The sequence below is a fragment of the Salvelinus fontinalis genome, chromosome 27 (genome assembly GCF_029448725.1).
Source record: "Salvelinus fontinalis isolate EN_2023a chromosome 27, ASM2944872v1, whole genome shotgun sequence".
NCBI lineage: Eukaryota > Metazoa > Chordata > Actinopteri > Salmoniformes > Salmonidae > Salvelinus > Salvelinus fontinalis.
In genome coordinates this window covers 28,079,637-28,104,442 of record NC_074691.1, presented here as the reverse complement: position 1 = coordinate 28,104,442, position 24,806 = coordinate 28,079,637, and the positions used below count along the sequence as shown (strand labels likewise).

The 24,806-nt window shown below is 41.8% G+C and overlaps 2 protein-coding genes across 3 annotated transcripts; one reads left to right on the top strand and one right to left on the bottom strand.

The window, feature by feature from the left end:
• Positions 1-3,280: 3,280 nt before the first annotated feature.
• LOC129825385 (mitochondrial basic amino acids transporter-like) lies at positions 3,281-19,494 on the bottom strand. 2 transcript variants are annotated; one of them, XM_055885455.1, is made up of 5 exons: positions 19,292-19,494; positions 13,102-13,145; positions 11,146-11,229; positions 10,150-10,357; positions 3,281-8,586 (listed from the first exon to the last, which is right to left on the bottom strand). In XM_055885455.1, exons 4-5 carry the CDS (start codon positions 10,355-10,357, stop codon positions 8,018-8,020), a joined length of 777 nt encoding a protein of 258 aa, XP_055741430.1. In that variant the 5' UTR covers positions 11,146-11,229; positions 13,102-13,145; positions 19,292-19,494; the 3' UTR covers positions 3,281-8,017. The 2 variants fall into 2 exon arrangements, with proteins under 2 accessions (XP_055741430.1, XP_055741428.1); XM_055885453.1 differs by lacking the exon at positions 19,292-19,494 and adding an exon at positions 17,568-18,522.
• slc25a47a (solute carrier family 25 member 47a) lies at positions 18,677-24,428 on the top strand. The gene is made up of 6 exons (XM_055885456.1): positions 18,677-18,874; positions 20,244-20,287; positions 21,503-21,574; positions 21,696-21,875; positions 22,706-22,976; positions 23,183-24,428. The coding sequence occupies exons 1-6, from the start codon at positions 18,838-18,840 to the stop codon at positions 23,494-23,496; spliced, it is 918 nt and encodes a 305-aa protein (XP_055741431.1). The 5' UTR covers positions 18,677-18,837; the 3' UTR covers positions 23,497-24,428.
• The last annotated feature ends 378 nt before the right edge of the window (positions 24,429-24,806 follow it).

Genomic DNA, 24,806 nt, shown 5'->3' with positions numbered 1-24,806 from the left:
AAATATATTCGATATTCTTCAAAGTAGCCACCCTTTGCCTTGATGACAGCTTTGCAGCTTTGAAGAATCTAAAATCTAAAATTAATTTTGATTTGTTTAACACTTTTTTTGGTTACTACATGATATGTGTTATTTCATAGTTTTGATGTCTTCACTATTATTATTAAATGTAGAAAATAAAAAGTGAAAATAAAGACAAACCCTTAAATGAGTAGTTGTGTCCAAACTTTTGACAGCTACTGTACGTTCAGTCAATCATCAGGAGTGTATTCAGTAAATACAAATTATTACATACAAGAGGCATAACAAAAGGCAAAAATCCATCTTAATTTTTTATCCTTTTTCCATTACCCTTTACATTATACGTTTTCTGTTGTTTAACAACCTAGCTTAAAACCTTCAGTTACTTCATCAAACATGGATACTAACTCATTGTTGTATATTATCCTCCATTATAGGGGGAAAGTTCCTGGAGAGACAGCAAGTTATCAGTATCACTTTCACAAGTACCCCCTTTGACCAGCCAATAAGTAGTCAAGTGCCTCCCTGTTTTGCAGGGCGACCTTGGGGAGTGCTTTCACTTCCTCATTCAGAGAAAACAAGGCATCTCTAGTAGCATTTCCCATTTTCTAAACTTAAATAGACTTTCTAAACTTTCTAAACCTTAATAACTCACATTTCCTGGTGCTCCTGTAACATAATCATGTACTACAAGAGAGCAGCTATTGCTGTCATTAATCAACACAGTACAATTACAAACATTTTCACCCAAATGGTTTCCTTTAATACACCATGTGGCTACCAGTGATCCTACTATAGGGATGGGTGTGACATTGCAATTGTCTGGTCTAGGTTGTGGACATCTAAAAGTACATTAAAAGATAAGTCATAGGGTAGGGATTCCTTGTGGGGGGAAGTAGCCAATGACAGTATTGGGGGACAGTGTAATTGTTAAGTTCACCCCAAAGGAAACCCCTACATATGGAGACCCTTTTCTACTCCCACAGGACCCCACCCACATACCCAACAATAAGTCTTATATGAGGTGACATTTGCCACCATTTCAGCTGGAGAGAAAACAGATTCCCTCCCTCATCTTGACCTTTTACTTATCTTTTCCTTCAGCTCACTTCTCCGGGTCTGTGGTGGTCCCTTCGGCTCACTTCTCCGGGTCTGTGGTAGTCGCTTCGGCTCACTTCTCCTTCTGGACCACTACTCTGGGTCTGTGGTGGTCCCTTCAGCTCACTTCTCCGGGTCTGTGGTGGTCCCTTCGGCTCACTTCACCCGGTCTGTGGTGGTCCCTTCGGCTCACTTCTCCTTCTGGACCACTACTCTGGGTCTGTGGTGGTCCCTTCAGCTCACTTCACCGGGTCTGTGGTGGTCCCTTCGGCTCACTTCTCCTTCTGGACCACTACTCTGGGTCTGTGGTGGTCCCTTCAGCTCACTTCTCCAGGTCTGTGGTGGTCCCTTCGGCTCACTTCACCGGGTCTGTGGTGGTCCCTTTGGCTCACTTCTCTTTCTGGACCACTCCTCCGGGTCTGTGGTGGTCCCTTTGGCTCACTTCTCCTTCTGGACCACTACTCCGGGTCTGTGGTGGTCCCTTCGGCTCACTTCTCCTTCTGGACCACTCCTCCGGGTCTGTGGTGGTCCCTTCGGCTCACTTCTCCTTCTGGACCACTACTCTGGGTCTGTGGTGGTCCCTTCAGCTCACTTCTCCGGGTCTGTGGTGGTCCCTTTGGCTCACTTCTCTGGGTCTGTGGTGGTACCTTTGGCTCACTTCTCCTTCTGGACCACTCCTCCGGGTCTGTGGTGGTCACTTTGGCTCAATTCTCCTTCTGGACCACTACTCTGGGTCTATGATGGTCCCTTTGGCTCACTTCTCCTTCTGGACCACTCCTCCGGGTCTGTGGTGGCCCCTTCGGCTCACTTCTCCTTCTGGACCACTACTCCGGGTCTGTGGTGGTCCCTTTGGCTCGGCACTTTCATCTTCACCTGAACAGTCACCCACTGGAGGGCAACCAACTGTTCCAAACAACACAATAGTGCAGATCCAGACAGCAAGGCCACACAGCCTAAAGGATTGGACTCCCTCTCTCCTCCTCAGGGGCAGGAACTCGTCTGCAGAGGAGATGTGTCACGCTGCATGAGGCAAATGGCGGTCACACATTCTAGCTAAGATCTGGTTCATCCAAAATACTGTCTGTAATCCAAGTCACTGGGAGGCTGAGGTTGGTTGATCGAGTGAGCCGAGGAGCTCTGGGCTGTAACACGCTATGTTGAACAGGTGTCCTCACTAAGATCAATATGGTGCTCCTGGGGGAGTCTGGTACCACCAGGTCGGCTATAGAGGGGTGCACTAGCCCAGGTTGGAAACTAAGCAGGTCAAAGCCCACATGCTGTCCAGCAGTAGGATAGTGCCTGTGAGTATGTGTTAAAAATATCTACTTCATGGTGGCAACTGCCTCTGCGAAACAATAACTTGAGCAGCCCACAAGAGTAAGAAAAGTAAGCAGACAAACTATATTTAGCAGTGAGTGAATAACACATTCATATCAACGCAGCAGACATCTATTTTACTGGGATGTGTATTTTACTGGGATGTGTATTTTGCTGGGATGTGTATTTTACTGGGATGTGTATTTAGCTGGGATGTGTATTTTACTGGGATGTGTATTTTACTGGGATGTGTATTTAGCTGGGATGTGTATTTTACTGGTGTATTTAGCTGGGATGTGTATTTTACTGGGATGTGTATTTAGCTGGGATGTGTATTTTACTGGGATGTGTATTTAGCTGGGATGTGTATTTAGCTGGGATGTGTATTTAGCTGGGATGTGTATTTTGCTGGGATGTGTATTTTGCTGGGATGTGTATTTTGCTGGGATGTGTATTTAGCTGGGATGTGTATTTTGCTGGGATGTGTATTTTGCTGGGATGTGTATCTTACTGGGACGTGTATCTTACTGGGATGTGTATTTAGCTGGGATGTGTATTTTACTGGGATGTGTATTTTGCTGGGATGTGTATTTTACTGGGATGTGTATTTAGCTGGGATGTGTATTTAGCTGGGATGTGTATTTAGCTGGGATGTGTATTTTACTGGGATGTGTATTTTGCTGGGGTGTGTATTTTGCTGGGATGTGTATTTTGATGGGATGTGTATTTAGCTGGGATGTGTATTTTACTGGGATGTGTATTTTACTATGCAACATTATAAAATGCAGTATGACAGTAAAACTATTGTTTTCAAGGCAAAGGAATAATGACATGCAGAAAGATCTTAATCTGAGTCAGTCGTTTATTGATTTTCAAATGTTCTACAAGTCAAACTTGATGAACCAAAGCATGAGATACATTGACTGGCTCAGCTTCGTTAGTTTGTTACAAAAATATCAGTGTCTCCATCTTTTGAATCTTCCTTTTCCAAGCTCATGTTTGTAACAGCAAAACCCACAAGATAAGAGAAAGACAACAAAACAAATTCTGGTCAAAATCAAACATTGAGGACACCACATCTAACAGATTGAAAAATATAGGTTTTATATATATTTACATTTTCATTCCCCCTTTCAAATCATCTAACAGATTATCATCACACAAAACTTAGATCACATATTTTGTTCGCATCTTCCCAGTCCAAATTATTTTCATATGCCAGTTTTTTACTTTAGCCTCTTGTCCAGGACTGGAGGAGTATGAGAACATTAAAATGATCACAATAAAGCCCAATAAAACATTATGGTGACAAACACATAATGTGATACAGTATATAAAAAATATTAAAATGAACAATGGCAAAAACTGAATGTCACTAAGCAATATAATATTTTCACTACCCCACAACCACAATCCCAATTCACCAATTCAGCAGACTGCAGGACATCAGTATTTCAAGGGTTGTGGCTTGGATTAAACATCCAAGCAGCAAACTACCTCGAACCAACCAAAATATATAGAAGAGAAGCTGATTGTTACAGGTCTCTAGTACATGTTTGTTCTCCTCCTGGTAAAAGTCAGAGACCATTTTGTGGGGTAACATATTGTTACATTCAACAATTCAGTACATGTGGATATGTTAGAGACTGTCATTATGATGTCACTGTCGCTGTTTTAGAGAATGCCATTATGATGTCATAGCTCTTTTAAAGAACATTACTGTGGTGTCATCGGAGATTTTCCTGAATCCGTTTCAGAAGGTTATGACAATGATAGTTATTTACTGCAGCAACACACTAGAGACAATTCAGTGTGTGTGTGTGTGTTCTTCCCCCACCCCCCCTTACAGTGAAGGAATAAGAGAGAATAAGAGAGTCATTAATAACACATGAATACTGTGTCAAAGCTACCATACTGTAGGTCCACAGATGTGTATAGCCTACTATATTAATACCCTCATACAGGAACAGCATGCAAAATGTCCCCATCATACATATCGCAGAGAGATCTGCCAATCTCTGCAAATACGACTAAGTATCTCACAAACCAGTAATAACATACATTACCAGTCAAAAGTTTGGACACACCTACTCATTCCAGGGTTTTTCTTTATTTTTACTATTTTCTACATTTTGAATAATAGTGAAGACATCAAAACTATGAAATAACATATATGGAATCATGTAGTAACCAAAAAAAGGTGTTAAACAAATCAAAATATATCTTATAGTAGATATTCTTAACTGTCGCCAACCTGACAGCTTTGCATTCTCTCAACCACCATCATGAGGGAGTCACCTGGAATGCATTTCAATTAACAGGTGCGTCTGGTTAAAAGTTAATTTGTGGAATTTCTTTCCTTCTTAATGCATTTGAGTGAATCAGCTGTGTTGTGACAAGGTAGGGGTGGTATATAGAAGATAGCCCTACTTGGTAAAAGACCAAGTCCATATTATGGTAAGAACAGCTCAAATAAGCAAAGTGAAACGACAGTCCATTATTACTTTAAGACATCAAGGTCAGTCAATCTGGAAAATGTCAAGAACTTTGTAAGTTTCTTCAAATGCAGTTGCAAAAACCATCAAGCTCTATGATGAAACTGGCTCTCATGAGGACTGCAGGATAAATTCATTAGAGTTACCAGCCTCAGAAATTGCAGCCCAAATAAATGCTTCACAGTGTTCAAGTAACAGACACATCTCAACATCAACTGTTTAGAGGAGACTGCGTGAATCAGGCCTTCATGGTCGAATTGCTGCAAAGAAACGACTAATAAAGGACACCAATAATAAGAAGAGACTTGCTTGGGCAAAGAAACACAAGCAATTGACATTAGACCAGTGGAAATCTGTCCTTTAGTCTGATGAGTCAAATTTGAGATTTTTGGTTCCAACCGCTGTGTCTTTGTGAGACGCAGAGCAGGTGAACGGATGAGCTCTGCATGTGTGGCACCCACTATGAAGCATGGAGGAGGTGGTGTGATGGTGTTTTGCTGGTGAAACTGTCAGAGATTTATTTAGAATTCAAGGCACACTTAACCAGCATGGCTACCACAGCATTCTGCAGCGATACACCATCCCATGTGGTTTGCCCTTAATGGAACTATCATTTGTTTCAACTGGATAATGACCCAACACATCTCCAGGCTATGTAAGGGCTATTTGACTAAGAAGGAGAGTGATGGAGTGCTGCATTAGATGACCTGGCCTCCACAATAACCTGACCTCAACCCAATTGACATGGTTTGGGATGAGTTGGACTGCAGAGTGAAGGAAAAGCAGCCAACAAGAGCTCAGCATGTGGAAACTCCAAGACTGTTGGAAAAGCATTCCAGGTGAAGCTGGTTGAGAGAATGCAAAGCTGTCATCATGGCAAAGGGTGGCTACTTTGAAGAATCTCAAATATATTTTGATTTGTTTAACACTTTTTGATTACTACATGATTCCATATGTGTTAGTTCATAGTTTGATGTCTTCACGATTATTCTACAATATCGACTGAGTAGGTGTGTCCAAACTTTTGACTGATACTGTATATCAACTCCCCATTAGAAATCCTCTAAAATTACAGGAGTTAACAGTAACAGATATACCAAAGTCTACATTATGAGGAACAAGAGACACAGATAGATTAGTTAACAGCAACCACAGTAACATTCCGGCTCAAATAATAAAACACACAAAAATCCTCTAGAATTTGCAATATTTAGACATTTTGCCAATCACATCTTTAAAAACAAAATACAATGAATCTCACATTTATACACAAGTAAAACACCAAAGACAAAACTTCCCATTACTCAGTAAAACACAAGCCATGTCCCAAAACAAAACACACAAGATACATTACATTATTGCCAACTCTAATAGGGATTCACACTTGTGCTTCAAACACAAAACGTCACATTCGGGGCTTTCATTCAGTTTTCAGATATCGCTCAGGTACATTATAGGTTTATTTTCAGTTAGGACATGATAAGTGCTTTAACTCAACTAGTACCCTACATGTGAATCTCCTGAGTGGCCAAAGTAGACTAATGAATAGTTACTGTGCAAAGACAGAGCTATAAAAGGATAAACTGCATAACCATACCATTACAGTGCTTGTTAGTATACATGTGGTTGTACCAGTTAGTACCAGCGACTTAACCTTAACTCTTCTGGTTTATTTGAGAAATACTAGGGTCTGAGAGAAAGTGGCATATTAAGCTTTGGGTTCAATCTCAGTCTCACTACATTCAATTTTCTTTTTTTGTCGCATCTTCCAAAGATATAAGTGCTTCGACTTCTCCATTTCAGTAAAACTGTTCAAATGTAATAAGGCAGGAAATAACGGTTACTTTAAACATTATACCCCCCCCCCCAAAGTAAATTATATATACAAGTCAAGCGCAGTCTTAGCCTGCAAATCTGTAGATCTACACTACTGTTCAAAAGTTTGAGGTCACTTAGAAATGTCCTTGTTTTTGAAAGAAAAGCAAATTTTTTGTCTATTAAAATAACATCAAATTGATCAGAAATACAGCGTAGTATCCGCTAAACACCAGTCTCAACGTCAACAGTGAAGAGGCGAATCAGGGAAGCTGGCCTTCTAGGCAGAGTTGCAAAGAAAAAGCCATACCTCAGAATGGCCAATAAAAATAAAAGATTAAGATGGGCAAAAGAACACAGACACTGGACAGAGGAACGCTGCCTAGAAGGCCAGCATCCTGGAGTCGCCTCTTCACTGTTGACGTTGAGACTGGTGTTTTGCGATTACTATTTAATGAAGCTGCCAGTTGAGGACTTGTGAGGCGTCGGTTTCTCAAACTAGACACGTACTTCTCCTCTTGATCAGTTGTGCATCGGGGCCTCCCACTCCTCTTTCAATTCTGGTTAGAGACAGTTTGCACTGTTCTGTGAAGGGAGTAGTACACAGCATTGTACGAGATCTTCAGTTTCTTGGCAATTTCTCACATGGAATAGCCTTCATTTCTCAGAACAAGAATAGACTGACGAGTTTCAGAAGAAAGTTCTTTGTTGCTGGCCATTTTGAGCCTGTAATCGAACCCACAAATGCTTATGCTCTAGATACTCAACTAGTCTAAAGAATTCCAGTTTTATTGCTTCTTTAAAATCAGCACAACAGTTTTCAGCTGTGCTAACATAATTGCAAAAGGGTTTTCTAATGATCAATTAGACTTTTAAAATGATAAACTTGGATTAGCTAATACAACATGCCATTGGAACACAGGAGTGATGGTTGCCGATAATGGGCCTCTGTACACCTATGTAGATATTCCATTAAAAAAATTGCCGTTTCCAGCTAACATAGTCATTTACAACATTAAAAATCTCTACACTGTATTTCTGATCAATTTGATGTTATTTTAATGGATTTTTTTTATTGCTTTTCTCTCAAAAACAAGGAAAATGTTTAAGTGACCCCAAACTTTTGAACGGTAGTGTACATATAGCTATATCAGGAGTCTATGGGTTTCCATACTCAGCGATTCAAAGGGCATTGGGTCCCAATGGGTTTCCCTCCCTCCCCCACCCCACAGTAGAGCAGCTTTGGTGGGAGTAACACCTCCAGACTCAGGTCACAAGCTGGAAGCCTGGGTCTGCTGCGGTAGCTGTGTGTGGTGAGCTGTGTTGGGGGGCCCCAGCTCACAGTCTTTGGGCCCCTCTTCCACTCCCCGTGCGTACAGCAGCACCAGCGTGACGGTGGCGAAGGTGGCAGCATTGACGGGAAACGCTCTGAGCAGGGTGGAGGTAAGACCTCGTGTGAACACTCTGAGCCCCTCTCTCCTCACGCTCTGCCGCACGCAGTCAGCGATGCTGGTGTACTGGTAGACCCCACCCACCCCATCCGCCTGGAGGCGGGACTTAATCACGTCCACTGGATAGGTGGAGAGCCAAGAGGCAATCCCGGACATCCCACCGGCGAATAGCAGTTTGGGGATCATGTAGGGGTCATCAGGTTCACAGCCAATGGAGCGAGTCAGGACATCATAGGCCAGGAAGTAGACTCCGAAACCGGGGGTTTCTCGGACCAGCGTGGTAACCATGCCACGGTTCACCCCCGACAGCCCCTCCCGTTTGTAGATACGGGCCAGACAGTCCAGGGAGTTCTTGTACAGCTTCCTCTTGGACTTCTTCTCCCCAGTGCCTTAGTAACACAGTATACTTATAAATACTAGTGATGGGTACCAATATAGAAAAGTTGACTCTAGGACAAACATGAAATAGGTGGCCATACATGTTTTGAAAAGGTTTTAATGGTTAGTGCCATTGGTGAACCCTTTAAAAACTGATGCTATAGACGGATGGGTTGACAACGTCACCAAAATGATGCGTGCGCATCGCAGAGGCAAAAGAAAATGTGTTTTTATCATTCTGAATGGTCAGATCTCTAGCAGTAATGACAAGAAGCGGCCATGTGGAGAATCGTAGCTGGCTTGTTTCAGCTAGTTGTATGTTGTTCTTGAAAACATGTCTTGTTTTTAGGTGTTTTCACTTATGTCACGTCAATGCTAATATGGCAAAAATTTGCTAGCTAGCTAACCAACAACTGTGACTATGCATTAGAGAAAAAATGTGTGTGTATTGTGTTATAGTTTACAATATAGTTAACATGTTGTCAATAATCCTTTGATACTAAGGCAACCCACTTTGTTTTGCCCCAAAGTTGAGTATGCATCGTCTTTGTTGCTAAACAACCCATCCGTCTATGGTGCACACGCTTTCCAACAGTGTAGGGGCAGTGCACCGAGTACATTATGCTAGCTAGCTCAGATAAGCTAAAATGACAAACATTTGACAACTAGCTAGAAACGTTTGCTAACTAGAACAAAAACATCTGCACAAACATTAACTACACAGAATGTGCTTCTTAGAAATTATTGTTTGCTAAAGAGGTAGCTAAATGGCTAGCTTGAAAAGGCAGAGTACAATCCACAAATTGTTTAATTTGCTGGCTAGTTAGTTAAGTTGCTCCACCACCAAATACTGGGGAAACCAATGAATGAAACATGGAACACTTTTGCCCAGTAAAGTCTTCATGCAAGTGTTAACAACAGTTTTTGTTATCTTAAAGTAACAAATACCTCATCAAATCATGATATGGCACTCTCCTAAGGCAGTGCTGCATGCTTGCAACAACGGTATGGTTACCACAACATACTTCACTCAAATCAATAGGATATCGAATTATCAAAATTGGTCCCCAAGGTTGTCAAAAAAATGTCTAATTCTTGTTCATGACTTTCTTCATAACATATAGCAACTTCAATTGAAATACGTGTGTGCATCTTTTTACATGCATGGGCATACGAGGACATCTAGTGGTCAGATGACCTGGTTTATACCTCACCATGACACACGTGGAAACAAAAGCATATATATATATATATATATATTTTTTTTTTTAATTCAGACCGTTTTAAGCAGTCTTTTCCGAGTATTAAAATGGTGTTTTCAAGACAACTGGGAAAGCAGAAAAAAAACAGGGGTCAAATTATGATGTTGACCTCCAGGTCGGCACTCTAGAAAGATGCCGGAGGTTCCAGCTTGGAATTCCGATTTGGATGAGCGTTCAAAACTATTTTTCCCAGTCAGAGTTCTTTTTCCCCCTGAGTTGCCGGTTGTCTTGAATGCACTGAAGTCTGAGATTTTTGAGTTCCCAGCTGTTTTGAACGAGACATTAAAAGCCCATTATTTTGATAATCCCTACCTTGCATCTGCATGCGTGTCTTGGCCAGCTCCATGGGGCAGCAGATGACACACTGGATGGTTCCGGCTGCGGCCCCGGCCAGGAACTGGTTCATAGGGGTGTCATGGCCCAGGTAACGCATAGCGTTTCCCTGCACTCCAAACACTATGGCGTTGATGAAGGTTAGGCCCATCATGGGGGAGCCGATGCCTTTGTACAGCCCAAACATCTGGGGTGGGGGGTGAAGGAGGGAGAGAGAGATGGGTCAGGCAAAGAGAGGGTGAAATGGAGAAATTAAAAACATTTTATATTTCAGGCTATGGACTTATGTGGAGCATGAAAAGAGCGAGACACATAATTCTAACTCAACGCATGTTGAAGAATTAATTTATAAACTTGTTAAAACCCTTATAAAGTTAACAGAACACAAACCAAAATACGTATTCCCAATGCCCATATTTACTACAGGGCGCTACGTTTACCTTTTTTTACAAGGAGCATATGTGGAAAACGTAGGCGCACACAAAGAATTTAGGAGCACAATGTAAAATATTTGGGGTAATAAGGGTAGAATCCTTCATTTTTCAAGGGACACTAATGCTCTTAAATAAAAAGTGCTCTTGAATAAAAATTCCAGGTCACACACTAAATATTTTGGCGCATTTGCGAGTAAAATGGTCGCACTGTAGAGCTCTGTGCTACTGCCTCTCCCACCCCAATCAGCTCTGTGAGTATTCTATCAGGCCCATAACAATCAGTCACAAGACAGGTGAGGTCGTCTGAAACAGACAGGTCCAGGATCAGCGCTTAGGACAAACTGACCTCATTAATAGCTCAAACAGAGCAGACTTCAATGTGGTTGTGTTGATGGGAGAGTGGCCAAAGTCTCAAACAAATCTGAAGCCTATAGGACTATAATATACCAAACATGACAACTTAACATGAGCTCATCACCTGTTTAAAGTTAAATTGGAGACACAGCTTCCACTTAATGATAAAGATTTAGGTAGGACTTACCGACTCCTGCCGAACGATGGACTGGAAACAGTGGTAGGTCCCGCGGTAGAGAGGCTTGTCCACATTCTGAACCTGGAGTCTCACCTGCAACACACACACAGGTCAAGGTCAAAGAGAACCTGTACGGCCAATCAGCATCCCTCCTGAACAAACCAACACTTCCTGACAACAGTATCACAACATAGCAAAAAAAATGAGGGAATACAGAATAGCTTACTAGTACACACAATTATACACCACATGACCAAAAGTATGTGGACACCTGCTCGTCAAACATCTCATTCCAAAATCATTAGCATTAATATTGCGTTGTCCCCCCTTTGCTGCTATAACAGCCTCCACTCTTCTGGGAAGGCTTTCCACTATATGAAGATTGCTGCGGGGACTTGCTTCCATTCAGCCACAAGAGCATTAGTGAGGTCGGGCACTGATGTTGGGCTACTAGGCCTGGCTTGCAGTTGGAGTTCCAATTCATCCCAAAGGTATTCGATGGGGTTGAAGTCACTGCTCTGTGCAGGCCAGTCAAGTTCTTCCACACCGATCTCGACAAACCATTTCTGTATGGACCTCGCTTTGTGCACAGGGGGCATTGTCATGCTGAACCAGGAAAGGGGCTTCCCCAAACTGTTTTTACAGTTGGAAGCACAGAGTCGTCTAGAATGTAATTGTATTCTGTAGCGTTAAGATTTCCGTCACGGTAACTAAGGGGCCTAGCCCGAACCATGAAAAACAGCCCCAGACCATTATTTCTCATCCACCAAACTTTACAGTTGGCACTATGCATTTGGGCAGGTAGCGTTCTCCTGCCATCCGCCAAACCAAGAGTCGTCCATCGGACTGCCAGATGGTGAAGCGTGATTCATCACTCCAGAGAACGTGTTTCTACTGCTTCAGAGTCCAATGGTGGCAAGCTTTACACCACTCCAGCCGAAACTTGGCATTGCGCATGGTGATCTTAGGCTTAGGCAGCCTAAGGCAGCTGCTCGGCCATGGAAACCCATTTCATGAAGTTCCCAACGAACAGTTCTTGTGCTGATGTTGCTTCCAGAGACATTTAGGAACTCAGTAGTGAGTGTTGCAACTGAGGACAGACAATTTTTACATGGTACGCGCTTCAGCGGTCCCGTTCTGTGAGATTATGTGGCCTACCACTTAGCGGCTGAGCCGTTGTAGACGTTTCCACTTCACAATAACAGTACTTACAGTTGCCCAGGGCAGCTCTAGCAGCGCATAAATTTGACCAACTGATTTGTTGGAAATGTGGCATCCTATGACAGTGCCAAGATGAAAGTCACTGAGCTCTTAGTAAGGCCATTCTACTGACAATGTTTGTCTATGGAGATTGCATGGCTGTGTGCTCGATTTTATACACCTGTCAGCAATGGGTGTGGCTGAAATAGCCAAATCCACTAATTTGAAGTGGTGTCCCCATACTTTTGGATATATAGTGTATGTACTGCCATGAAGTGTGTAAACATGATTTTTCTGACACAACTTGCTAAACTCAGACATCAAAATGTTGATAGGGGATGGGGAAGAGTCCTATTCTTGTTGTGGTTCAACAAAAATAAGACAGTCAAAGTGACAGAGAGACGGGTGGATGGATTGACCTTTGCTGTACTTACTACAGTGTACTGTTGTGTAGAAGTATCTACTAACACAGTAAGACCTTTTCTGTGAAACTAATAAAGTCCTTGTTACATTAACAAGGAAATCTTCCACAATCATTAGACCTACGCAAGCAGGATGTGTATGAAATCAGCAGCATACATACATACAAACAAAACAGCATCTGTTATAGTGTGGAGAATACGGTCATCAATTTCCCCTTACTATACTGTGTTGCTGCTTTTTATGGTTGTTTGAGACAAGCAGCAACTATTGAACTTAGTGACTGCAAGCTTTATTTTCATATAATGGAAAGAAACAGCCCAAAACGATAACAACCAGACTCACCTTAACCGTGTCAAAAGGGTGTCCTACTAAGACTCCGGCAGCACCTGAAGAGAAGAATGAGAGAGCAGTCAGACAGGATAGACTACGCTATACTTAACCGAGCAGATTGTTCAAAAAAAATTACAAGTAAAAATGACTGTAGCCTATATGATACACAGATAGTTGAGAAGTTGTATTCTGGTAGGTAAAAAAAGTTATTTATAGCAACCAAAACATTGTTTCTGTAAACTAAATAAAATAGCCATGTCCGCTATTCAGATCTCAACAACAGAAATTGTAAACATAAGCCATTTAATGTTGGCTCTCACCCCACAGAGGACATCACATCAGCCTGACAAAATATAAGCTGTGATTCATCTGAGAAAGATCTGGAAACCCTGTAGCCATCAACAACAACCTGTAGCCTAACTGTAGACCAACAACCTGTAGCCTAACTGTAGACCAACAACCTGTAGCCTAACTGTAGACCAACAACCTGTAGCCTAACTGTAGACCAACAACCTGTAGCCTAACTGTAGACCAACAACCTGTAGCCTAACTGTAGACCAACAACCTGTAGCCTAACTGTAGACCAACAACCTGTAGCCTAACTGTAGACCAACAACCTGTAGCCTAACTGTAGACCAACAACCTGTAGCCTAACTGTAGACCAACAACCTGTAGACCGACAGCAGACCTGGGTTCAAATACTATTTTAAAATCTTTCAAAGAGTTGAAGCATTTGCTCCAGCCTGCCTTGCGTGCCAGATGGGCAGGGTTTACAGTTGAGACTATTCCATTAGTCAGGCTGGCTCAATCAAGCACCGGCAAAGTATTTAAAATGATTTCAAATAGTATTTGAATCTAGGTATGACAGACCGCTGCCTCATATATGGCAAGGCCACTGGGGAGAGACTGAGTCTCCTTCAGGAATAGCTTTGTCCAAGCGACTGCTCTGGAAGGTACTGTACATAACATGTGTACAAGCCCTCTCCTCCACTCCCCATGGCTCTGAATACAGAGTGATACCTCAGCCCTGGGCCCTGACAGCAACTGTCCTGCTATAGGCCTTGATATCGGCCTACATAGTTTGGCGGACTATACTCCAAACTGGCATCAAACGTTCCAAAACAAACAACATTATAGAAGGTTGGAATGTGTAGTGCACCAACAGAATGCTACAACCCAAACAGAGCTTGCAGAACTCTGTGGCTGTAGGCCATCTGTCTTTGGTATGTCTGTGCCTCTCTGGGACTGGCTAGAAGAGCAAGGCTAATCCTTACTAAGTGCCTGCTGTGCCACAGCCAGCCAATCAGAGCCAGCCTCCTTTTGTAAGCCGGGAAAAGAACAGCAGTAGGCATGTGCATGGGTCAGTGCGATCCGGGATCCTTGGGATGTCCCTACCCTAAATCCTTACCTTAACAGAGAAACTGACACGATTACTTGTGTCCTTGGCAACCGGCAGGCAAAGGGCCATTTTGGTCATATTTTACAATACCTTAGGTAGCTACAGCTACAGCAGAAAAAACTACTATCAAACTAACAGTACCCTGGGTAATTTGTAAGTTGAGTTATTTCAAATTTTCTATCTATACCGAACAAAAATATATAAAAATGCAAAAATGTCAAAGATTTTACTGAGTTACAGTTTTTATAAGGAAATCGTAAAATGAAATAAATTCATTAGGTCATAATCTATGGATTTTACATGACTGGGCAGGGGTGCAGCCATGGGTGGGCCTGGAAATGCAAATGGAGCCAGGCCCACCCAATCAGAATGAGTTTTTCCCCACAAAAGAGCTTTATAACAGACAGAAATGCTCCTCAGTTTCATCAGCTGTTCGGGTGGCTGGCCTCAGATGATCCCACAGGTGAGGAAGCAGGATGTGGAGGTCCTGGGCTGGCGTGGTTACATGAGGTTTGCGGTTGTGAGGCCGGTTGGACGTCCTGCCAAATTCTCCAAAACAACGTTGAAGGCGGCTTATGGTAGAGAAATTAACATTACATTATCTGGCAACAGCTCTGGTGGACATTCCTGCAGTCAGCATGCCAATTGCACACTCCCTCAAAACTTGAGACACCTGTGGCATTGTGTTGTGTGACAAAACTGCACATTTTAGAGTGGCCTTTTATTGTCCCCAGCACAAGGTGCACCTGTGTAATGATCATGACGTTTAATCAGCTTATTGATATGCCACACCTGTCAGGTGGATGAATTATCTTGGCAAAGGAGAAACATGCTCACCAATAGGGATGTAAACAAATTTGTGCACAACATTTGAGAGAAATACGTTTTGCTGCATATGGAACATTTCTTGGATATTTTATTTCAGCTCATGAAACATGGGACCAACAATTTACATGTTGCGTTTATATTTATATTATGCAAAGGTGTCTGCCTAGTACAAAGTACCTACGCAAGTTTTTCATTCCTCTACGGTCAGCTTGGAATGATTGCTTTGAAAGCCTAATGCAGGTTTTCAGAGGAATTGATACACAAATGCTCAAAGGCTTGGTTTGTCATAATTTACATTTTAGTCATTTAGCAGGCGCTCTTATCCAGAGCGACTTACAGCAGCAATTAAGGTTAAGTGCCTTGCTCAAGGGGCACAGGCAAATGTTTCACCTAATCAGCTCAGGGATTTGAACCAGCAACCTTTCAGTTACTGGACCAATGCTCTTAAACACTAAAGCTACCTGCCGCCCACTTTTGCAGCGTGCCATGTTGGCAGCAAAAGTTCCAACATAATTACATTCTAGTCGGAATAGCAATTAGAATAGTATTGTTATGGAACACCTGGTGCCAACATGGAGGATAGTTTACACTCATGTATGTTTATGGCTCACCTCCAAATAGTGGGCCTAATGGGCTTACATTCCCATATAATCCTAAAGTTGCCTTCTGAGTCGAGTCGGGCTTTTCACGCCACTCCACTAACGTTGAGCATGTGGATCCCTCCCCTATGGGTTTACATGTACACCAGACCCTTCCATAGCAGACCAGTGACAGCAGGAGGGAGTGTGTGATTGGTCTGTGTAGATGCATATCCTTTTTACAGTAGAGCCATCTTAGGTTATCTGTTTCAGTCTGCAAATATAACAAATGTATGCACTCACTACTGTAAGTCGCTCTGGATAAGACCGTCTGCTAAATTACCAATGACCAAAGTGTAAAATGTAAATGTAATGCTACAGGACATAGGACTACATGCTTTCCATTCTTCACAGGGTGTACCGAGGACATTAAGGAGGCTTGTGGGTGGCTGGAAAACACCTGTGGTAGGATTTCTAGACCATGTCCAAGTGCGAAAGAAGGAAGGAAAGAAGTCATTTTATCTTTCTCCATCGATAGCCAAGTAATTGAATATTGACAAGTAACTTTGTATGCCTGTTATTTGACGTATAAATCATTGATTGATGGAGCAGTAACTGAAACCACAGGATGTATCACTTATCATAAATAATTTCACCAGAAGTAGACCTTTAACTTTCAACAACATAAACTTAGTCTTCCTGGAGAGAAGGGCCATCCATCTACTTTATGAACCAACCACCTATAAACAAATCTAACCAAGAAGAAAAGCACCAGGGTAACATTGGAGACTACTGGCATCAGATTCCTAAATAAGGTCTAACCTTGAAATGTTGACGTGGTTACCCATATCCCCTGGTATCCAGCTTTTCTGACAGACTACTTTTTTTCTGACACCAGATAGCAGACTCAATATGGCTTGCACCGACCTGACTTACCAAATAGGCATATATCTACATTGCAACAATGTCATGCCTACCAATTATTCAGACTGTAGGCTACAGTATCTTATGGTGTCAAAATGAGTTTGTTATTCCTGGTATATGATGTTACAATCATAGCCACAGGAAGATGTTTGGGTATGGGGGATGCTGTGAATTGTACCGCAGTGCACTGCCTTAATAACAAATATATAATAATAATAATAAAAATGTATTAATATTTTACTTTCAATTTTCAGGGGGTTCAGCACCTCTACTTCCCGCGGCTATGGTTACAATCACACAGAGTCAGTTACTGCATTGTCTGAATAGTTCCAGACAGCTACAATATGTCACGTCTTCCCATTTATATAGATATCATTTGGAAAATGTACCTTGCGTGCCCCGTTGACTCACTTGCGCCAAATACAAAAATGCGGTTTAAATCACGGAATGGGATTGCATCATCACACACTATCGATGTCACTACCTACAGTAGTTAGCCGGGTGACTACTAGTTCATGTGAACAAGGCTAGAGTTGAACAATCTCAATGACATACATTGTGTCAATTTGTGTGAGCTATGTAAGAATGAATTTCTCAAATTGGTGTAAAGACAATTATCTGTGTGTGTGGTGTGACGATAGGTAGCCTATGACGATGGATGTGTGCGCTTGCCTTCCCTGATTGGCTTAGTGCAGCCAGTAGTTAGCTAAAGCTGCCTCCTGGGTTGGTGTGCTTCAAATCAGACTTACCTCCAATGCAGCCAGCGAGAAAGTCCATCACCACTCTTCAGTACAAATGTGCTATTAAGAGTGTCAAATATCGGTGAATTAATACGTTTTGATGCCGATTCGTTTGCCACTTAAACAGTTTGATGAAACACAGCTGCGCTAGTTGGCAACAGTCTTCGTCTCCTAGCTAGGCTAATGTGCTATCAACTTGCTAGCTAATATATCCTTGTTGCGGCCGTTAGAATCACTGAGGTATGAATAGAGTAGCTACACGACCTCCATGAACTGTCCAAGCTAAGTGATTTTACGATCCCCTTTCTGTAGTAACCTCGACCCTGTGTCTGTCTAACCAACGTTTTGACAGATGACATTGGAGGTGTTTACTACCTGCTTCGGGTAAACATCGTATCCAATCACATTACAGTGCCGAAGGCACCACCCCTCTTTTCAATCTTACCCCCAACGTTTATTGGTTGTGTATGAAAATAATCGCACATTCAAGGTTGCGTCAGCAATACGGTGTGACGTTTTTGGTCATTGATGAAAACACCCCACAACCAACTCTCGTTTGAATCATTATGGCAGGTTTGAAATAATATCGATTTTACATAGGGAAATAGAAGTTTCTACGCATAAGCAAACGGGCTGAAAAACATCTGGCTGCTGAAAGTTGCGATTACCATATCAGACATATGCCAAACCTAGACAAAATAGAAACTATTCCATATGTTATGGCTTAACTACCTACATTCAAGGTCACGTATGGACAAGCATACCATAGCATAGCTACCACCTTTCAAACTTCTCGTTTTAACCTTATCAATGACATAATGTATTTCAGAACAGTTCTCAGTTTTAGACACTAGTTTTAAACACAATAAGCCTTTGTGCCATTTGTAAGGATAGTTCGTTTTTTATGTTGCACATGTTGTTATAGTCCTATTACATTTGTAATTATTTTTTCAAAAGCTTTGATAAAGCCATTCAATGTCTGTTTCAATGTGTCTTTGACACTTCGTATACTGTCATTGCTTAGACACGATGACTGTTTTGAGCGCACGAATCTATCAATGGCAACTTCGGCATTATTCGGCTATACTCGGCTCCTCTGTTTCGTAACGCTCAACCGAACATACACGTGGTATTTTGGTATGAAGGACGCAGAAGATTCACATAACTGGCTCGAATAGTCCTTCTATAACAGGGGAAACAGTTTACACAACGACAATCAGTGGAAGCATGAGAAACATGCAGTGATATCGTTTTCACACAAGTGATCTTATGTTTGAAGATGCATATTGCCGATTTCGCGGCAGGATCCATAGGAGGTACGTAACCTATTGCGATCTCGAGGCTGTATAGCGTTATTTAAAAACAACGTAGGCTAATATTAATGTTGGTTGTCCGAACCCTGAATAACAAGTTTATGGAAAATATAATTCATAGAAATGATGTGTGAGTCGTCAATAATATTTGGAGGTTCATTCGTTATAGAAGTGTGTGACCCCACTCCTTTTGGGGGCTTTTGAGGTTATACCGTAGCAGACTAGGCCTCTGCGTATATAGATAGTCTATATATATATAATAGTCTATATAATTGTACAGGATAATGTTGCTGGAAACCCGACTTAGAATTGCCTTGAAATCTCTGTCGGGCAGAAATTTGCATTTGAATCAGGAACGTTTCCTTTCACGACCTCTATAACCCAGAATGTTTAATAAAATTATATTTGAAGGTACTTTACCTTTTGTCCATGTTCATGCTGTTGTTTCTTTTGGCGGTAGGAATGTGAGACAATATGTACACAGAGAAGTATAATTACATCCACTTTTCAAAGCGCTGGTAGTGCTTTCAGATTTCTATGACCTGAAGCATGCGCAGAATACGAAAATACATGTATACAATGAGATGCATGTATACTTGCAGGCTCGTGCGCGTGATTACATGGTTCGGTGTATGCTTCAGGTGCTAGAAATCTGAACACACTACCAGCGCTTTGAAAAGTTGATGTAATTATACTTTCCTGTGCATATATTGTCTTAAATTCCTATCGCCAAAAGAACGAACTGCATAGACAACCACTAAAGTGGTTAAAATATAGTAAAGTGCGTTAAAAGATAATTGTATCCAACATTCTGGCTTGTAGAGGTCGTGAGAGGAAGCTTGCCTGATTCAAACCCATTTTTTTTCCCCAACATTGAATTCAATACAGTTCAATTCAGGAATGTCCAGAAGGCCTCAAAACCCAAATCCTAATCCTTTTCTAAACATAGTAACATCTTTGGCAGTCTATCCTCCTTGATTAACCAGGCCACCTCATGCACCCACTGTATGTTACTTTGTGTCAAATACGTTTTTAACAGTATTACAAAGTATCAACTTAATGTTGTGTGGCAGTCAAAATTGTTATGCCATCCCAATGTTAGGATGTTTGTTAACAAGGACCAGCATGACAGACTGATACTGCTCTCATACATGTATCTAGTCGTCTTAGCAGCTCCTTCATTTACATTTGGTGATAGAAATGTGGTCATGTTACCACAGTAACACCTGGAGTTTGCTTAATTAAGATGGTTAGCTAACACAGATGTCATCATTCACCAATCAAGCTAGCTATAATAACATTGTAATAACAATGTCACCTAGTCTGCTGTGTGTGTGGTCTTCATCATTTACATTCCTCTGTCTAAACACAGGGGCATGTGGTGTTGCTGTGGGCTATCCTCTTGATACAGTAAAGGTAAGTGTTTTGATGTTAATGTGTTTTATTGAAGTGGAGACAAACCATACCAGTCAAAAGTTTGGACACACCTAGCCATTCAAGGGTGTTTCTTTATTTTTACTATTTTCTACATTGTAGAATAATAGTGAAGACATCAAAACTATGAAATTACACATATGGAATCATGTAGTAACCAAAAAAGTGTTAAACAAATAAACAAATATTTGAGATTCTTCAAAGTAGCCACCCTTTGCCTTGATGAAAGCTTTGCACGCTCTTGGCATTCTCTCAACCAGCTTTCTGAAGAATGATTTTCCAACATTCTTGAATGAGTTCCCACATATGCTGAGCACTTGTTAGCTGCTTTTCCTTCAGTCAGACTAAAGGACAGATTTCCACCGGTCTAATGTCCATTGCTCGTGTTTCTTGGCCCAAGCAAGTCTCTTCTTATTATTGGTGTCCTTTAGTAGTGGTTTCTTTGCAGCAATTGGACCATTAAGGCCTGATTCACACAGTCTCCTCTGAACAGTTGATGTTGAGATGTGTCTGTTACTTGAATTCTGTGAAGCATTTATTTGGGCGGCAATCTGAGGTGCAGTTAACTCTAATCCTCTGCAGTAGAGGTAACTCTGGGTCTTCCTCTCCTGTAGTGGTCCTCATGAAAGCCAGTTTCATCATAGCGCTTGATGGTTTTTGCGACTGCACTTGAAGAAACTTTCAAAGTTCTTGAAATGTTCTTTATTGACTGACCTTCATGTCTTAAAGTAATGATGGGCTGTCGTTTCACTTTGCTTATTTCAGCTGTTCTTGCCATAATATGGACTTGATCTTTTTACCAAATTGGGCTATTTTCTGTAATTGAAATGTTAATTGTTATTTGAAATGCATTCCAGGTGACTACCTCATGAAGCTGGTTGAGAGAATGTCAAGAGTGTGCAAAGCTGTCATCAAGGCAAAGGGTGGCTACTTTGAAGAATCTCAAATATAACATATTTTGATTTGTTTAACACTTTTTTGGTTACTACGTGATTCCATATGTGTTATTTCATAGTTTTGATGTCTTCACTATTATTCTGCAATGTAGAAAATAGTAAAAAATTAAGAAAAACCCTTGATTGAGTAGGTGTGTCCAAACTTTTGACTGATACTGTACATACCTAAAGATGCTGCCATGAGCCTTATTCTGGTGATGACATAACTCCTGCCAGGCTGAACTCTTCCTGACGTTGACAGGTGAGGATACAAACTCAGAAGCAGTTCACTGGAATTTTGCATTGCTTCATAACAACGTTATCTAAAGAAGGGGTGAGTGTCAATCTTTTCCGTCATAAAGCAGTCCTAATCAGTTGGTTCATCAGTCACCTTATCTTATTGTAAGTACTGAGAAGCACACTGACCCCCCCTCCTCTCTCTCCTGTACCTCCAGGTCCATGGCTTCTTCAAAGGAATGTCCCTGCCTGTTACCACGGTTTCCATGACTTCCTCTGTGGTGTTTGGGATGTACAGGAACTGCCGTCAGTGTCTCAGTCAGCTGAGGGGAGGCCCAGGAACCCCAAACACCAAACTAGAAATCTTCCTCTCCGGCCTGGCCGGCGGTGTGGCTACGGTGAGGAGTTTTATTTCTGAGGATATATATTCTTTTGTTGTTGTTTTCCAGAATGAACTTTCACAGGATTTGTGATTGTAGGACCATTGTATTTACTTTCTAAGGAAGGACAATGTCATATTATCCAAACTTGGATCTTATTGTTCACCCTGCTACCATCTAGAAGGCGGAGACAGTACAGGTGCATCAAAGCTGGGACCGAGAGACTGAAAAACAGCTTCTATCTCTAGGCCAACAGACTGTTAAATTGTCACCACTAGCCGGCCTCCGTCCATTACCCTGCCTTGTACTTAGTCACTTTTAGTAGCCGGCTACCACCCGGTACTCTACCCTGCACCTTAGAGACTGCTGCCCTATGTACATAGTCATTGAACACTGGTCACTTTAATAATGTTTACATACTGTTCTATCCACTTCAAATGTATATACTGTATTCTAGTCAAGGCTCATCCAATGTAGCCACTGCTGTACACATCTTTTCTATTCCTATACTGTCCATACTGTCTGTACACACCATCATATACATATATATTAATATTCTTGACTCTGACATTGCTCGTTCTGATATTTCTTAATTTCTTGAGGGAATTGTGTGTAATGTTTTGTACTGTTAGGTATTACTGCACTGTTGGAGCTAGAAACATAAGCATTTTGTTGCACCTGCGATAACATCTGCAAAATATGTGTACTCGACCAATAACATTTTATTTGATTTATTGACATTATTTGTCTTTAAAATATGGTAGTCCTGTTACAGTGTAATTAGTGAGTAACTGCCAACCTGTATGTGAATTCACTGACTGTCCCGTTTCCTTATTCTGGTCTCTCAGGTGACAGTGATGTCACCAGGCGACATAGTGAAAGTCAGGCTGCAGTGTCAGACAGAGTCCATGCGAGCCAGAAAAGGGGCCAACTTGCCCAAACCCAAGTACCGCGGCCCCGTCCACTGTCTCCTGACCATCGTCAGAGAGGAGGGGGTACTGGGGCTCTACAGGGGAGCTCTGCCTCTCATGCTGAGAGACGGACCGTCCTACGCCACCTACTTCCTGACTTACAGCACACTCTGTGAGTGGTTCACCCCGACTGGAAAGAAGGGACCAGGTGGGTGAGATTCTATTTGGTCCATAGCTTACCTTTTGACCCTCCAGCTGGTTTTCTATTGGTCTAAAGTGTGGGCTTCAGTCCTCAACAGGATACAACGTTGGTCTCTTATGAATGTGTTCTACTCTACAAATGGTTAAAGTAATTATTGTTGTAGTTCATAGATAGAGCATTTAACCCTAATCCCTATCTCTTGCGATTCTCAGAGTGGACAGGGGTGATGCTGGCTGGTGGGGTGGCTGGTATGACCGGCTGGACAGTGGGTACGCCCATGGACGTGATTAAGGCCCGCCTCCAGATGGACGGTGCCAGGGATATCAAGAGATACAAGGGCTTTGTCCACTGCATCACAGAGACAGTCAGGGTGGAGGGGTCAGGGGTGTTCTTTAGGAGCTTGGGTATCAACTGTCTACGTGCCTTCCCTGTCAACATGGTGGTGTTCGCGACCTATGAACTCCTGGTCGGCTTCCTCAGAACACAGCCTGATGCTATAAAGCCCCCCAAACTAGAGTTTGAGTAGACACTGGTAGTGCTGAGCGATTAACCGAAATGTTGGTTATTTTTTGTTTTTTAAACAACTAATAGACCAATTAGTTTAATTATTTTCATTCCATTTCATTCGTTTTTTCGCACAGTTTCTCTAGAGATAAATCAGATCCGGCCTGAATTGTGCAATGTACAGTAGTAGGGAGTTGAAATTTCCAATAGTTTAGAGCATAAAACGTGGTAATTAACTACAATGACCAAAATCCATTGCGCAGATGACTTGGAATGAAATAATAAATTCATCAAATAAAACAAATATAATATATACAACAACTGAAATATTTTATTAAAGTAATGTGAATAAATGATGGTTAATAAGTGATAAGCAGTAATGGGAAGTCACTACCATCATGGGACTTTGATTAATTGTTTTATTCTGTGTTACAGTATTCAACCCACATAATGCATAGTGCATTTAATGTTTAAATAAATAAATAATTAAAACTGTAATTATTTTGTAATAATCTAACGGAAACCGAACCGACCTCAAAAAACATAAATCGCTCGGCACTAGACACTGGACTTGAGAGACGAATGTACCTCTCTCTCTTGATTGTACTCCTCTCTCCTCTCTCTTGATTGCACTCTCTCACACTCCCGGTTCGTCTGTCTGACCGTCTGTCTGACCTTTCTGTCTGACTGTGTTTTTCTGTCTGACTGTCGGTCTCTATCTGTCTGTGTTTTTCTGACCTGCCTGTGTCTGTCTGTGCTTGTCTGTCTGATTTTGAACCATTTGATTGTCTGTCTGCCTGTCTTCTCCCTCTCTCTCTCTCCCTCTCTCTCTTTCTCTCTCTTTTGGGTCAGTAGAGGGGTTAGATCAGTGGTCACCGATCGGTCAATCGTGATCGACTGATCGATCTCCAAGGCATCTCTAGTCGATCTTCAAATATTTCTGTAAAAAAACAACTCTAAAGCATTGCGTTACTTTTTTTGTTGGTATTCCTCTTGTGCAGTTGGCGGTAGGTGTACCCGATTCAGCTGCCCTGCGTGCTGGGTAGCCGAAGTGTTCAGATTTTGAACCGTTTCATGTGTCTGAAAGGACAAACTCTGCCTTCCCCACGGGCCCGGAGAGCAAATCAAGTGCACTATACTGCTGACCAATCGGATGGCTCGAATGACCGTGTCTGCAGTAACGTAGCAGGAATAAAAGGAAGCTTCAGCAAAGTTGTGAGATTTAAAAACGTTTAAAACCATGACTAGATAGAGACTGTCTACGAATACAGTAAAGAGATGCTGTTTTTATGAGTGTGTTTAAGTTCTTACTCAGCACATACAGTTGAAGTA

What these genes read in the sequence shown, in the direction of transcription:
- LOC129825385 (XM_055885453.1), bottom strand. Translation starts at nt 17,595, where the DNA reads ATGGACTTTCTCGCTGGCTGCATTGGAG. An exon ending in CCATCGTTCGGCAGGAGTCG is followed by an intron (nt 10,358 to 11,145) that starts GTAAGTCCTACC and finishes CCCCCACCCCAG; the next exon opens with ATGTTTGGGCTGTACAAAGG. An exon ending in GACACGCATGCAGATGCAAG is followed by an intron (nt 8,587 to 10,149) that starts GTAGGGATTATC and finishes TGTGTTACTAAG; the next exon opens with GCACTGGGGAGAAGAAGTCC.
- slc25a47a (XM_055885456.1), top strand. Translation starts at nt 18,838, where the DNA reads ATGCATATTGCCGATTTCGCGGCAGGATCCATAGGAG. An exon ending in CGCGGCAGGATCCATAGGAG is followed by an intron (nt 18,875 to 20,243) that starts GTACGTAACCTA and finishes GTCTAAACACAG; the next exon opens with GGGCATGTGGTGTTGCTGTG. An exon ending in TGGCCGGCGGTGTGGCTACG is followed by an intron (nt 21,876 to 22,705) that starts GTGAGGAGTTTT and finishes CTGGTCTCTCAG; the next exon opens with GTGACAGTGATGTCACCAGG.